Source organism: Phalangium opilio, unplaced genomic scaffold (assembly GCF_054372755.1).
Source record: "Phalangium opilio isolate 3A_F unplaced genomic scaffold, DU_Popi_V2 ptg001170l_1, whole genome shotgun sequence".
NCBI classification, from domain to species: domain Eukaryota; kingdom Metazoa; phylum Arthropoda; class Arachnida; order Opiliones; family Phalangiidae; genus Phalangium; species Phalangium opilio.
The window spans coordinates 13,882,397-13,896,085 of NW_028324255.1; the positions used below are offsets into that span (position 1 = coordinate 13,882,397).

Consider the following 13,689-nt stretch of genomic DNA (forward strand, 5'->3'; position numbering starts at 1 on the left):
GAAAGGCATTTTTATTCGTTGATTGGGAAGAGCGGATCTGTAACGATCTTGACTCCACGGTGCCGATCAGAGAAAGAAACGTAGATTGTAAAACGTATGACAACCCCTACTATTAGTTTCCAACGTCAGTGGCGCTGCGAACGAAGGAGCGCGCACAAAGATGCGTCGTGACTCTGGCGCGAAATTAAAGAACAGTGCTAGGCCTAAATAAAATAAATAGCAATTTACATACATACTTATACGTTAAGCCTAAATATATAAATATTGAATTAAATTACAATAAAAGGAGCACGTCATAGGTTACGTCACAATTACCGTAATGGTCACGATGACGTCACATTTACGTAATGTACACGTGACCTATGACGTCACAATTACGTAATGGTCACGTGACCTATGACGTCACAATTCCGTGATGGTCACGTTACCTATGACGTCACAATTACGTAATGCTCACGTGACTTATGGTGTCACAATTACGTAATGGTAACGTGACCTATGACGTCACAATTACGTAATGGTCACGTGACCTATGACGTCACAATTTCGTGATGGTCACGTGACCTATGACGTCACAATTACGTAAGGCTCACGTGACCTATGACGTTACAATTACGTAAGGCTCACGTGACCTATGGCGTCACAATTACCTAATGGTAACGTGACCTATGACGTCACAATTACGCAATGGTCACGTGACCTATGACGTCACAATTACGCAATGGACATGTGACCTATGACGCCACGGTATATTCCTGTACCCTCATTTCACAATTACGAAATGGTTACGTCATAGGTTATATACATAAAACTATGAGTTCAGTTCAGTTCAATTCAAGGGGTTTCACGTGACCACTACGTAACTGTGACGTCAAAGGTCACGTGACCATCACCTGAGGAGGAGCACGTCATAGGTTACGTCACAATTACCGTAATGGTCACGATGACGTCACATTTACGTAATTTTCACGTGACCTATGACGTCACAATTACGTATTGGCCACGTGACCTATGACGTCACAATTACGTAATGGTCACGTGACCTATGACGTCACAATTTCGTGATGGTCACGTGACCTATGATGTCACAATTACGTAAGGCTCACGTGACCTATGACGTTACAATTACGTAAGGCTCACGTGACCTATGGCGTCACAATTACCTAATGGTAACGTGACCTATGACGTCACAATTACGCAATGGTCAAGTGACCTATGACGTCACAGTTACGTAATGCTCACGTGACCTATGACGTCACAGTATATTCCTGTACCCTCATTTCACAATTACGTAATGGTTACGTCATAGTTTATATACATAAAACTATGAGTTCAGTTCAGTTCAATTCAAGGGGTTTCACGTGACCACTACGTAACTCTGACGTCAAAGGCCACGTGACCATCGCCTGAGTTTGAATTACAGAAGTCCATAATCCCGGAGTGCATTTTTTGTTATCGGCTTAATGACTATGGTCTTCTGTTAATAATCTGATCTTAAGAATACAGTAGCTATTTTGTACTTCAATATATATCAGTGAATCGGTAACTTGTAACGTATGTTCTGTATTTCATTAATAAAATCATGTTAGTTTTGCGTTACTATATTTCTACTCTATTCTCTTGAGAAAGTACTTTAAATAATTCTAATATAGTGGGCCTAATTCAGAGGATATATGATGCACTAATTAGTAAGCTTACAAATAAAAATGATTTTATCGTCCAGATTTATGAATATTAACGCAAATTTTTATTTTCAAATATAATACATATATTCTAATATTAAAGGAATACTCTACTCCGTAAAGTACCGATTTTTAACGCTAGATGGCGAGACCTTCAGGAGGCGTGTACGTTTTATTTGAAATATGTACATCAGCCCCCATTGGCCAATTGAGTCACGTGGTACAAAGACCTTACATTAGGGACTGAGAAATATAACAGAAACCGTGGCTTGCAGAAGCGCTGGGTTTGGGGGTCCGAATTTTGGTAAATCTCGCGTCTTTCCTCTCTCTCGTACCGGGTTTATTTGAATTTCTTTCCCCATCCGAGGCTCCGAACGTGGGAAAGTTTTGGTTTAGGAACGATTCTGTTTAGGCTTGTTATATTTTTTCTTTCGGTCGGACGCGATATCGGTTAACGGCTTAACGCTGGTTATTTTTTTCGTTCGGTCGTTGCGCGAAATTTGTTGGTGAAACCGTGAAAACTAGAAACACTTGTTGCTCTGTCTATAAGGGATTTACTGCGGCCATTTCAAATAGTAAGTAATTATATTACCATTCATTATATTGTATATTTTAAACGCTTTAGTTATTCCGCTTTTTTTTATAAATAGGAATTCATATATATTAAAAATTCGAGAGGGATTATAGACTAAAGGCATCCCATGTTATTTCCCCATAGAGCTTAATACAGTCGAAGGCAGAGGACTGCCATTAACCTATAGAGTTTGATTTTTAAAAAGCGTAACGATTGGAATTTATCCCCATCGGCTTTTTATTTATAGGTAAATACGACCAGACGCGTTTTAATGACGTCACGTGTCTAAATCTTAGGCTTATGCTATAGTAATTCTTGAAACATAGGCTTTTGCTAGGTTTATTCTTGGTAAATGCTGAAAAATATAGTCTTATGCTAAGCTATTTTATGTTAGATCCTGGAAAAGATAGGCTTATGCTAGGTTATTTTAGTTGTATAGGCGGAAGAATTAGAGTTTGTATTAGGTTTAGAACATTTAATGAGCACGAAAATCTGATTTTTCATAGAAATATTACTACAGTTTTTTTCATTCGAATACTACTAAAATACCCATGAATATTGATTAAAATAAGAGCATTTATATAAAACAACCTAAAAAAAAACACCAATTTTACCCTGCACAGGTGGCTTATTTGAAACTAATGCTGAACTTCATACGAATAATACTAAACTACAAGGGATTTATATAAAATACATGCAAAGGTTATGCTGACTACTACTAAAATACCCATGAATATTGATTAAAATAAGAGCATTTATATAAAACAACCTAAAAAACACCAATTTTACCATGCACAAGTGGCTTATTAGAAACTAATGCTGAACTTCATACGAATAATACTAAACTACAAGGGATTTATATAAAATACATGCAAAGGTTATGCTGACTACTACTAAAATACCCATGAATATTGATTAAAATACGAGCATTTATATAAAACAACCTAAAAAATCACCAATTATACCATGCACAAGTGCCTTACTATATACTAATGCTGAATTTCATACGAATAATACTAAACTACAAGGGATTTATATTAAATACATGCAAAGGTTATGCTGACTACTACTACTAAAATACCCATGAATATTGAATAAAATACTGGCATTTATATAATACTACCTTAAAGAAACACCAATTTTACCCTGCACAAGTGGCTTATTAGAAACTAATACTGAATTTCATACGAATAATACTAAATTACACGTGATTTTATAAACTACATGCAAAAGTTATAGCTGATTACTACTAAAATACACATGAATATTGAATAAAATACTGGCATTTATATAATACTACTTTAAAAAACACCAACTTTACCATGCACAAGTGTCTTATTATATACTAATGCTGAACTTAATACAAACAATACTAAATTACACGTGATTTATATAAAATACATGCAAAGGTTATAGCTGACTACTACTAAAATACCCATGAATATTGATTAAAATACTGGCATTTATATAATACTACCTAAAAAACACCAATTTTACCATGCACAAGTGGCTTATTAGAAATTAATACTGAACTTCATACGAATAATACTAAAGTACACATGAATATCGACTAAAATACAAACATTGTTATGATGCAAAGTGAAACATACCCTTTTTTTATGAAGCAAAAAGTGAACTATGATGCTTCCACAATTCTATTTCATCTCGAATGTCACTGCCGTACCTGATTTAAAGGAATACTCTACTCCGTAAAGTACCGATTTTTAACGCTAGATGGCGAGACCTTCAGGAGGCGTGTACGTTTTATTTGAAATATGTACATCAGCCCCCATTGGCCAATTGAGTCACGTGGTACAAAGACCTTACATTAGGGACTGAGAAATATAACAGAAACCGTGGCTTGCAGAAGCGCTGGGTTTGGGGGTCCGAATTTTGGTAAATCTCGCGTCTTTCCTCTCTCTCGTACCGGGTTTATTTGAATTTCTTTCCCCATCCGAGGCTCCGAGCGTGGGAAAGTTTTGGTTTAGGAACGATTCTGTTTAGGCTTATTATATTTTTTCTTTCGGTCGGACGCGATATCGGTTAACGGCTTAACGCTGGTTATTTTTTTCGTTCGGTCGTTGCGCGAAATTTGTTGGTGAAACCGTGAAAACTAGAAACACTTGTTGCTCTGTCTATAAGGGATTTACTGCGGCCATTTCAAATAGTAAGTAATTATATTACCATTCATTATATTGTATATTTTAAACTCTTTAGTTATTCCGCTTTTTTTTATAAATAGGAATTCATATATATTAAAAATTCGAGAGGGATTATAGACTAAAGGCATCCCATGTTATTTCCCCATAGAGCTTAATACAGTCGAAGGCAGAGGACTGCCATTAACCTATAGAGTTTGATTTTTAAAAATCTAACTGAAATGGCTTCCAAAGGTTTGCCATGTTCTATATTGATTTATTGAAAAATTCGTAATATAGTAATGCAGAACTAGATGCATGCTCAAAATTATGGTTAGCTATAATTTACTTGAGTTTATTGATTTACCAGAAACTACGCATAGAATGCAATTTTCGAAATTATTATTTCAACGGTGGACAGCCGAGAGAGCTAGGATGGGTATGGGTTCAAATAATGATAAATTTGCTACATTTCTACTTAACCAATTAGGGTAAGATTTACAGTTCTTACTAGTAGGCTACTTAGTGTTTCCATTTTAAAATGAGTATATTCATGCAGTACTAAAGAAGATGACCACAAATCAACTCAAACTGAAAATAGTGTCATTGACAAACAAGTGCAAACTGAACAAATAAGCACATTCGAAATGATGACTTCACCGTTTTTTACTGCATCCAATACTGCAAGATATACACACGCTAAGCCAAAAGGTACATATTTAACATCTACCTTGTAATTCAACATGCTTTATAACATTGTTATTAAACTACAGACAAATGTGAAACACCATTATATAAAAAAATTGGCTTGGCCATGGAATCACCACTGATAGATACACCTAAGGCAGGTACCTCTACAGAGGAAGAGCCACCTTCAAGGAAAAGGTCTAGACGTTCCTTGTTTGGAAGAGTAGAAGAACAAGATGATGATGATGATGATGAAATGTAAACATCATTAATTTAAAACATTCATAATATTAAATTATTAAGAAAAATTATTATCTCAGAGAAGAGGAAATAAGTGACAGAGACGCTGACCCAATTGAACAGGAAGCTATAGGAGATCTTATGGAAAATATAGAGTAGGGCATTTCAATTTACTAGTATGAATTTTTTCGATATAAAATACATTTTTCAGTAATGAAGATGAGCATTCAGATCTAAATTTTGAAAATGAATTTACGGAAGATGCTATAATCGAATCTGATTATGAAGTTTTAATTATTGAATACACTGAAGTAATTTTCATATTAATTTTAAAATTAACACTTTGCAGCAGCTTTAAAAATGTGTTGTTGGAAATGTATTGTTTTAGACTCCCCCACAGGAGCCTAAATACCAAACTGCCAAGGAGATCGTAAACGAAACTCTCCTTTGTGTATACTCCATTTTTAACTTCTCTGGTTCAGAAAGCTTATGGCAAAAAATGTTTAAATTGTCGGGCAAAATTTAATTTCAAAATTCACAAGCGAGGAACTGCCCTTATTTACACGTGGAAATGTTGCGAGGGTACTGGCGGAAACACGCAAAGGTAGTTTGATTATTTACATTTTACTTTAAAAAACAAAACATAAGAAAAAAATTAGTGATCGAATGTCAAAAATGATATAGGGAAAATGGGAGAGCCAGCCAATGTTTCATGGCCTATACGCGGGAAATTTAACTTTGGCAAGTGGCATTGTCCTTTCTGGAAACCAGTTTACCAAAGTGGCTTTATTTATGCAACATTGCAATGTGCATCATCCAATTCGGATATCAAAAACCAGGGGAATGACTGAAGGCCCTTCAAAGGAGGAACTGAGGGAAAAACAAATTACCCGTTTTTAATTAGTGTATTTATGCTGTGAATTCGGTGCAGCTAAAAAGCGCGAAAACTTTTAAATATTGTGAGCTATAGCTGTGGTGATTTCTTGGGGATAATGTTGCGTGTTATTCTTTAGAATATTTCCAAACAACTCAACCTTTTAAAAGTTGAAAAATTTATTGAGAATTAACTTCAATTAAGATGAGTAAAATAAAAAACATTCAGCATTAGACTGAAAATGAAATTGCACGCCCTTGTGCCCGAAAATTATTCTCGCACATCAGTCCAATAATGCTCGCACGAGAACCCAATAAAAAAGTGAAAGTTCTTGATCGCCCGAGAGCCAAATAAAAGAGTGAAATTTCTTGCTCGCCCGAGAGCCAAATAAAAAAGTGAAATTTCTTGCTCGCCCGAGAGCCCAATAATAAAGTGAAATTTCTTGCTCGCCCGAGAGCCCAATAATAAAGTGAAATTTCTTGCTCGCCCGAGAGCCCAATAATAAAGTGAAATTTCTTGCTCGCTCGAGAGCCCAATAAAAAAGTGAAATTTCTTGCTCGCCCGAGAGCCCAATAATAAAGTGAAATTTCTTGCTCGCCTGAGAGCCCAATAATAAAGTGAAAGTTCTTCCTCGCCCAAGAGCCCAATAAACAAGTGAAAGTGAAGTCCAAAAACGAAAAAGTGATAATAATAAACAAATACTTATAGAAAGTCCGTAACTGTTAGTGTCCCGTGAAATCAAGGGTGTTTTTCAAAAACAAAATTTCCCGTGCTCGTGTACAACTGCACTTTCGTTTTCGCTTTCATTTCTTATGTTGTTCAAAACAACCCAAACACGAACAACAAGTATTTGTTATTTCCACAACAAGACGATCCAAGGTCTGGGCTCGTAATAGTAGCCACATCTTACCGTTCTTAACAGGCGTACAGAAAAATTGAGTGATTAGCCCCGCGATGCACTACCAAAAACTGTTTTGAAATGTTTACTTCATTTTTTTTACTCCTATTATAATTATAATAGTGTGACACGAACGGAAAACGTGAGTGAGTACCCCCATGATGCGCATCCTTTATCAGTAAAACAAAATACCCGTAAATACCCATTAAAAGTTCAGAAAATCAGAGTGAATAGCCCCTCGATGCCCTAACAAAAAATATAACCCTTAATCCTTACTTCAATCAATTTACTTACGTTATAATTGTAATATCCGGGGCGTCAAGCTAGTACTTTCTTTTAAAATATCCCCTCGATGAGTTTACAACATAGACTTATGCCGATGCATACATATCGCATCTTATAAATTTATAACATGGACTTATGCGCAGAAGCGTTTGAAAGAGAAAGAATTCTGTAAAACACCCAAACTTGAGTTCTTTCTTTGTGTAACCTCTGAACTTTTTATTGCATAGAAAGTTGTTCCGATTCTTAGAATAGTCATGGCTTGATATGTGAGAAATTTTAAAGAGAGAATGAAATTTCTCATTTTGGCATGGCAATATGTGTGTTCATATAAGACACACAGATATTACTATTTGTTCATTAATATTTTCACGGTGCATCCGCATTGTACTGTTATAGATAAATCATAAGCTTTTCCCCTTCAAAATCACCAATGATTGAAAAATATCACCTTAAAGGCTGACTTCCATCTAAAAGAGTTCTAGCGAACTGAAAACCGAGCATGAAGACTAACAATGGAGCGACCGTGCCGATTTTCGAATCCCCGCTGGGGTAAAGATGGAAGGGTTCTAGCCCCGGTTCCTGCTAACTGAAAGCCGTGCAATGTGGTTCTAGCGAACTGAAGATACACAATAGAGAATTTCCTTCAGAGGAAAGCAAAAATTCGAGAGGAAAGGCTTTTTATTGTGTATCTTCAGTTCGCTATAACCACATTGCATGGCTTTCAGTTTGTTAGAACCCTTCCAGCTTTTTCCCCAGCGGGGCTTCGAAAATCGGCACGGTCGCCCCATTGTTAGTCTCGATGCTCGGTTTTCAGTTCGCTAGAACTCTTTTCGCTGGAAGTCGGCCTTTAACACAATTTATCCCTTTTCAGTCTACGTGCGTTCATTAATATGTGCATAGTACATTTGCAATGCACTGTTATAGACAAATAATAATCCCGATCCTTTGAAAATCAAAAATCCATCTTTTCACTCTCCCTTTAAAAAGACGAACGTTACTTCAGACCAAGTCAAACTATACCCCCATCGTTAGATGAACATCAAACGATGTGGCTAAAAACGCTGAAAAATAGTTTCTACAATAGCCGTTACCCGGGAATTTACTCTCGCATAATTAGGACTCAAATCAAAATGTTATAAGAAACAACGGGTAAATTTTAGCGTATATAGTATATAAGATCTACTGATGACTAATATTTTTATTATTATTTATTACAAATTTTTTTAACGCATTTCGTGAGTGCACGCCGATGAAGTAGAAAATCGGCGCTTTTAATCCGACAAATACTGACATTTCGAATTAAAAACTTCTTTTTATGAAAATAAAATATAACCTATATTATTCAGGGATAGTGTAGAATTTTTAGAAAGGGTATGTATACCCTTATTTAGAAACTAATTAATTTCTATATCAGCCTACCTCCAACCTGTCCGACATGGCCTTGATAAAAAGAGGGAAACTATCGGCATTGTTCTTTTGCCGTTCTAGACAAAAATCGGGAGAAACTGAGGGTATTACCATTCATCACTCTTAGATTCGCCGCAATGAGGGGTTACGTCTAAACAAATTAGCATTATCAAGGGTAGGACTTATACTTGTAATCTTTTAAGTACAGTCATATGTGCAGCCGCTAGCCCCGATTCCGCCTCGGGGCAGAGCGAAATATGTCCATACAGCCAAAGCGGAAGCGAATTCACCACGCAAGGAGGGATTATGTAAGAATGCCAACTTTACCAAATTAATTCATTCCGATATTGTAAACAAGACTTGCCGATTACACACAATAATTTTGAATAAAACTTATTACTTAAATATTACATTTCAGACTGTGCACGGATTAAATTGAATGATAAAAACTCAATTTTACGACTGTACATTTGCAATTTGAACTAATAAATTATAATTTTTTTTTTTTGCTCCATGTTCAATCTCATTTGTAGGAATTGTGTAATTTGATGTGAAAAAAGGATTTGTTAAGTGCATGTCCTTATTTGCCTCTTTGATCAATTTTTTAAACATTTTGGCAAGTAAAACATAATTTTATAATGAAACATTTTTATAGCTACTCAGTAGCTATCGAATAGAGTAATGGCAGTACCCCCTTTTAACATGGGATGCCATTATTCTATTTATAAAGCGACCAAAAAATACTTTAGTTGCATAGGGGCATTACGAAAAGAGAGAGACGGGTTGTCTGGGCTCCTGGAGCCCCGTTACATCGGATCGTTGTTACGCAAACACTCATCCCTTCCCCATTTTATAAACAGAAACATGTATAGCATATCGCGTCACCAAAGATCTGCTAGAGCTTTCTCCCTGGCTAGAGCATGGGCTTCGGCTAGAGAGAAAAAGGGCGCTGTAGGAGGGGGAAGACAGTTGTATTTTTCCCTCTTCGAATCCCCCTAAAAAAACTGACTCGCAAGAGGGGAACAACTGTTTTTGCCTAGCCGTGGGAAACGGGTGGGAGAAAGGGCAGAACTGAAAAACCGTTAGAGGAAAAAATTGAATTGCAAGCTTTCGCACCTAGGCGGCAGCACATTTTCTCTCCTTTTTTTGGGCGCAGTGAAGTTAATCTCAAGGGGCTCGAACGCAGCAGAGTATTTCTTTAATATATTACATTTGGTTTTATCAGGAGTTCATAATAACCCCCCTTCGGGGGGGGGAAGTACGAAACTTGCCATAGAGCTAATGGTAAAAATCGCAAACAACAAGATTTTGTCGTTGCGCATATAAAGGACTATCCTGTTGATGGACATACAACTCTACAATAGATTGTAGTAGTATCTATACTCCTTGGTTTTCGTTCCAAAACTTGGCTGGGAGCGAGTATGTGGACGTAGAAACACGATGGAATTCTTATATTAAAGATACTGCGAATAAATTTGTCCATACCGTTTTAATTTAACCACGGAATTCTCACTCACACATAACTCAACAAAACATCATTGACGATCGTTTAAATGTTTTGTAGAAAACTAGAAACCATCGCTAAGCCAACTTCTTAGCCAAGGCTTAATGTACACCGCGGCTGACAGCGCCGACAGACGCGACTCGCGAGCCATTTTCGCTCCCAAAATCACAAGATAAAAATAGTGCTAACCCGGAATATGGGAAATTAATGCGCGTGGGGTAACTATTTCTTTGTGAGTTAAGCGGTGTATAAATCCGCTGAGCTTTACGGCGAAACTTTGTTGTTACGGGCTTTTTAACTAGTTTCGTACTTCCCCCCCGAAGGGGGGTTATTATGAACTCCTGGTTGTATTAAAGATAAATAATTAAAATGATAACATCCATTCATTTCAATGAATTATTGTGAGTCCAGATCCTGAAAAAAGAAAAAAAATAAGCAAAGTTTTCCCACGCTTCCGGAAATTGGAGCTCTTGGATGTAAAACAACCTTTTTTTTTTGCTGGAATCTGAAATATTAGCATGGATAGGTGTGTTTTCATGATTGTTCCTTTATCCAGATTCTGAAAATAAAATCAAATTAATCTAATTATGAAAAAAACATGTTTGAACGGATTCGAAAAACACCGTAAGAAAGCGTGAATCCTAAACAGCTATAATTTATAGAGAATTTATATAGCATTATTTTTGTTAACATTTAGATACCCGTACGGAGAGTTAGACACGAAACAACTGACCCGGCAATGTAGCCCTGAAATGAATTATCTCTTAGTTGGCATTGATTTTTTTCATCGCGATCTTTCAAACCAAACGTTTATTGCAAGCTAGATTCAGTTATCATAACATTGATAAAAACTATTCAAACGATTTATTTCATCCAATTGTGATAAAGCAGCAAACAGAAGAACAAATACAAAGGTATTTAAAGCAGAAACCAATGAAAGCATGTCCACGAGGGCGGAGCTAAAACTAGCCTTTGCTAATTAAGCTTAGCGGGCCCTGTCAACTCCGCCCCTCGACTATGGGAGCATCTAGTGCCATTTCTTTAAACTAAACCACAGCCAAGTCTCGACTGTGCTTAAGTTTAAGCTCAATTATAATTCGCGTTATTAAAACTTCAATCGTTAAGCCTTGCCACGAGACTCGTTAATAAAATCAGAAGTATATAATGCTTCGAAAGAAGTGTACCACAAAACGGTGGGGTAATTGTAACATGATTCTTCCCAACAACATTTTACATTAGGAGCAAGGTTACTCTATTAGCGCTTAACTATTTGCCAAGGCGCATGCGCTTGTGCATTTTTGTCCCACGTTAAGACGAGGTTTGTGGGATGAACGCTGAGGATTTAGTACCAAACACTTATATAATTCACCATAGCATGGAGCGATGCGCATCTTAAAGGGTCTCTAACGGCGGCATCAGGGGGTGGGTAAAAATTATTTGAAGTTCGTCACAGGCACGTGATTGGGGAAAGGCGTGGTTCAAAGAAGCTTAGTTGGTTTTATTTCAAAAACTTCCACTTCAGGGAATTGGTTCTGCAATCAGGCTAAAAACAATGACTAGGTGTCCAGTTCCACTCCATTTGGAGTCTTTGGCGTCACGTGGCATTTGTGACGTATTTACAGTCCCTTTTAAGTTTCGTGAGCAGGAGAGAAAACCAATAGATTGAACCTGGGAAGAATCATGTTATATAACCAAAGTATTAAGAGGATACAGATTGCCTTCCTTCTTTCATTATCCCCTTCTGTCGAAATGTATTAATCTTTTATTATTGTTGCTTTATCAGTTTTAACGGTTTTTTATTTGGATAGTTCGCTAAGTATACCAGCTGAGATACCCAGCAACATTTACCAAAGTCTGCTTAAAGTGGAAGATACGAACCCCGAGCAATCTGGTATGGGTAGGGTTTGACACAAACTAATGTTGTGCTCGTTTAATAAAACTATATATTATGTTTATTTCTTCGTTTTAATCATTAAGGTTCATTGGTAAAAGCTGAAGGTGATTGCAATGTCCAAGGCACACTGACCAAAGAAGGTATTAAGGAAGAATCACCCGAATGTGACGCGGAGGAGATTGACAAAGGAAACACCATAACTAAAACTACCTCAAAAAAGTCTAAAAACGCGGGTCTTGGAACGCGAGTTATGAAACTGTGTATTCCTAAACTAAAATACAGTGACTGTGTTCCTTATTTGCCCAACCTTGAGATCGAAAAACAGTTTCAAATGTCTCCTCTCCCAATTACGGATTCGCAACTAAAACCTCCTGAGAACCTTCTTAAAACTATTGACAATTCTTATCCTAAATCAAAAATTTCCTTGACAAAGAGAGAAAGTGAGAGTATTTCAACTCGATCCAAGAAATTGTGTCTCGAAGATCATTGGGAATTGTCAAGCAATTCGCTAAGTGACCAATCCGAAACCACCTTGACAGATTCGAAGAAAACTGATAATAGGCAAAATCAAACTATGAAACTGTGCTTGCCTAGGGTTCTAAATCGGTAAATTACCATGGTAATTTACACGGTAATTTACCAGGGTAACTGTAATTTACGATTTTCTCGGGTAAATTACCACGATGGTAATTTACCACCGAATTTTCAATTCCTTCACTTGGAAAATGGTCTAAAAGCTCCATATTTTGCTCTACCCGTGCATGCACACTTATTTCTTCCCATGATATATTAGTAAGTCATAAAAGGTTGAACGGCAAGCGTGGGAAAAATTTGATTAAGGAAATTAAATTTGATTTTCTCGTCTATTCTTGTTGTCGAGTTCGTTTGCTTTAGCTGGATAGCTGTAGTTGTTAGAATTTTCCAGAGATGGACCCATACCGATACCAATAACGGCACCAAAATTTGACTAAACCGATATATCGGTACTTGTTTAAACTGTTATCGGCCCTTCTCTAGAATTTTGTTCTAAAGATGTGAAATAGCAAAAATTCGCAAAATTGGTAAGAAGAAGAACGTGGATGTTGTTGTTCAAAACTATTTTGAGCTGCTAACATCAAAACTCGGTGTTTAAATATTGTAAAACACTATGCTATAAAAAGAATAGCTGTGTTCAAGTGATATTTTCATTATTTAGCTTAGAAACGATCAATATAATTTAATTTTTCAATTTTCGTAAATTACCATGAACGGTAATTTACGCGGTAAATTACGGCGTAATTTACCATTTTCCAAAATTACCGTAATTTTCGAACCCTATGCTTGCCAAAACTGAACTATGTTGATTTGATTTCATTGAATGTGCCGTTGTATGTTTGTAAACCTGAGCCCGATTCCAACGAGCAATCGGAATTGACTCCCGTCTCTATGGAAAGCGATTTACCAAAAGTACCAATTGAAGTTGAAGATAATACCAAAGTGTCCAGATCTGATACATTCGGAAGTAGC

At 36.6% G+C, this 13,689-nt stretch overlaps 2 protein-coding genes across 2 annotated transcripts; both read left to right on the forward strand.

Annotated features, from left to right (window-relative positions):
* The first annotated feature begins 3,957 nt into the window (after window positions 1-3,957).
* Window positions 3,958-6,247, forward strand: LOC149587421 (uncharacterized). Its single transcript, XM_089863603.1, has 9 exons — window positions 3,958-4,423; window positions 4,499-4,649; window positions 4,765-4,885; window positions 4,954-5,105; window positions 5,168-5,339; window positions 5,402-5,476; window positions 5,533-5,632; window positions 5,710-5,925; window positions 6,006-6,247. The coding sequence occupies exons 2-8, from the start codon at window positions 4,637-4,639 to the stop codon at window positions 5,845-5,847; spliced, it is 771 nt and encodes a 256-aa protein (XP_089719729.1). The 5' UTR covers window positions 3,958-4,423; window positions 4,499-4,636; the 3' UTR covers window positions 5,848-5,925; window positions 6,006-6,247.
* A 2,566-nt stretch (window positions 6,248-8,813) lies between these two features.
* LOC149587422 (uncharacterized) lies at window positions 8,814-13,150 on the forward strand. Its single transcript, XM_089863784.1, has 6 exons — window positions 8,814-8,889; window positions 9,006-9,093; window positions 11,114-11,203; window positions 12,098-12,186; window positions 12,267-12,789; window positions 13,078-13,150. The coding sequence occupies exons 1-6, from the start codon at window positions 8,814-8,816 to the stop codon at window positions 13,148-13,150; spliced, it is 939 nt and encodes a 312-aa protein (XP_089719910.1).
* The last annotated feature ends 539 nt before the right edge of the window (window positions 13,151-13,689 follow it).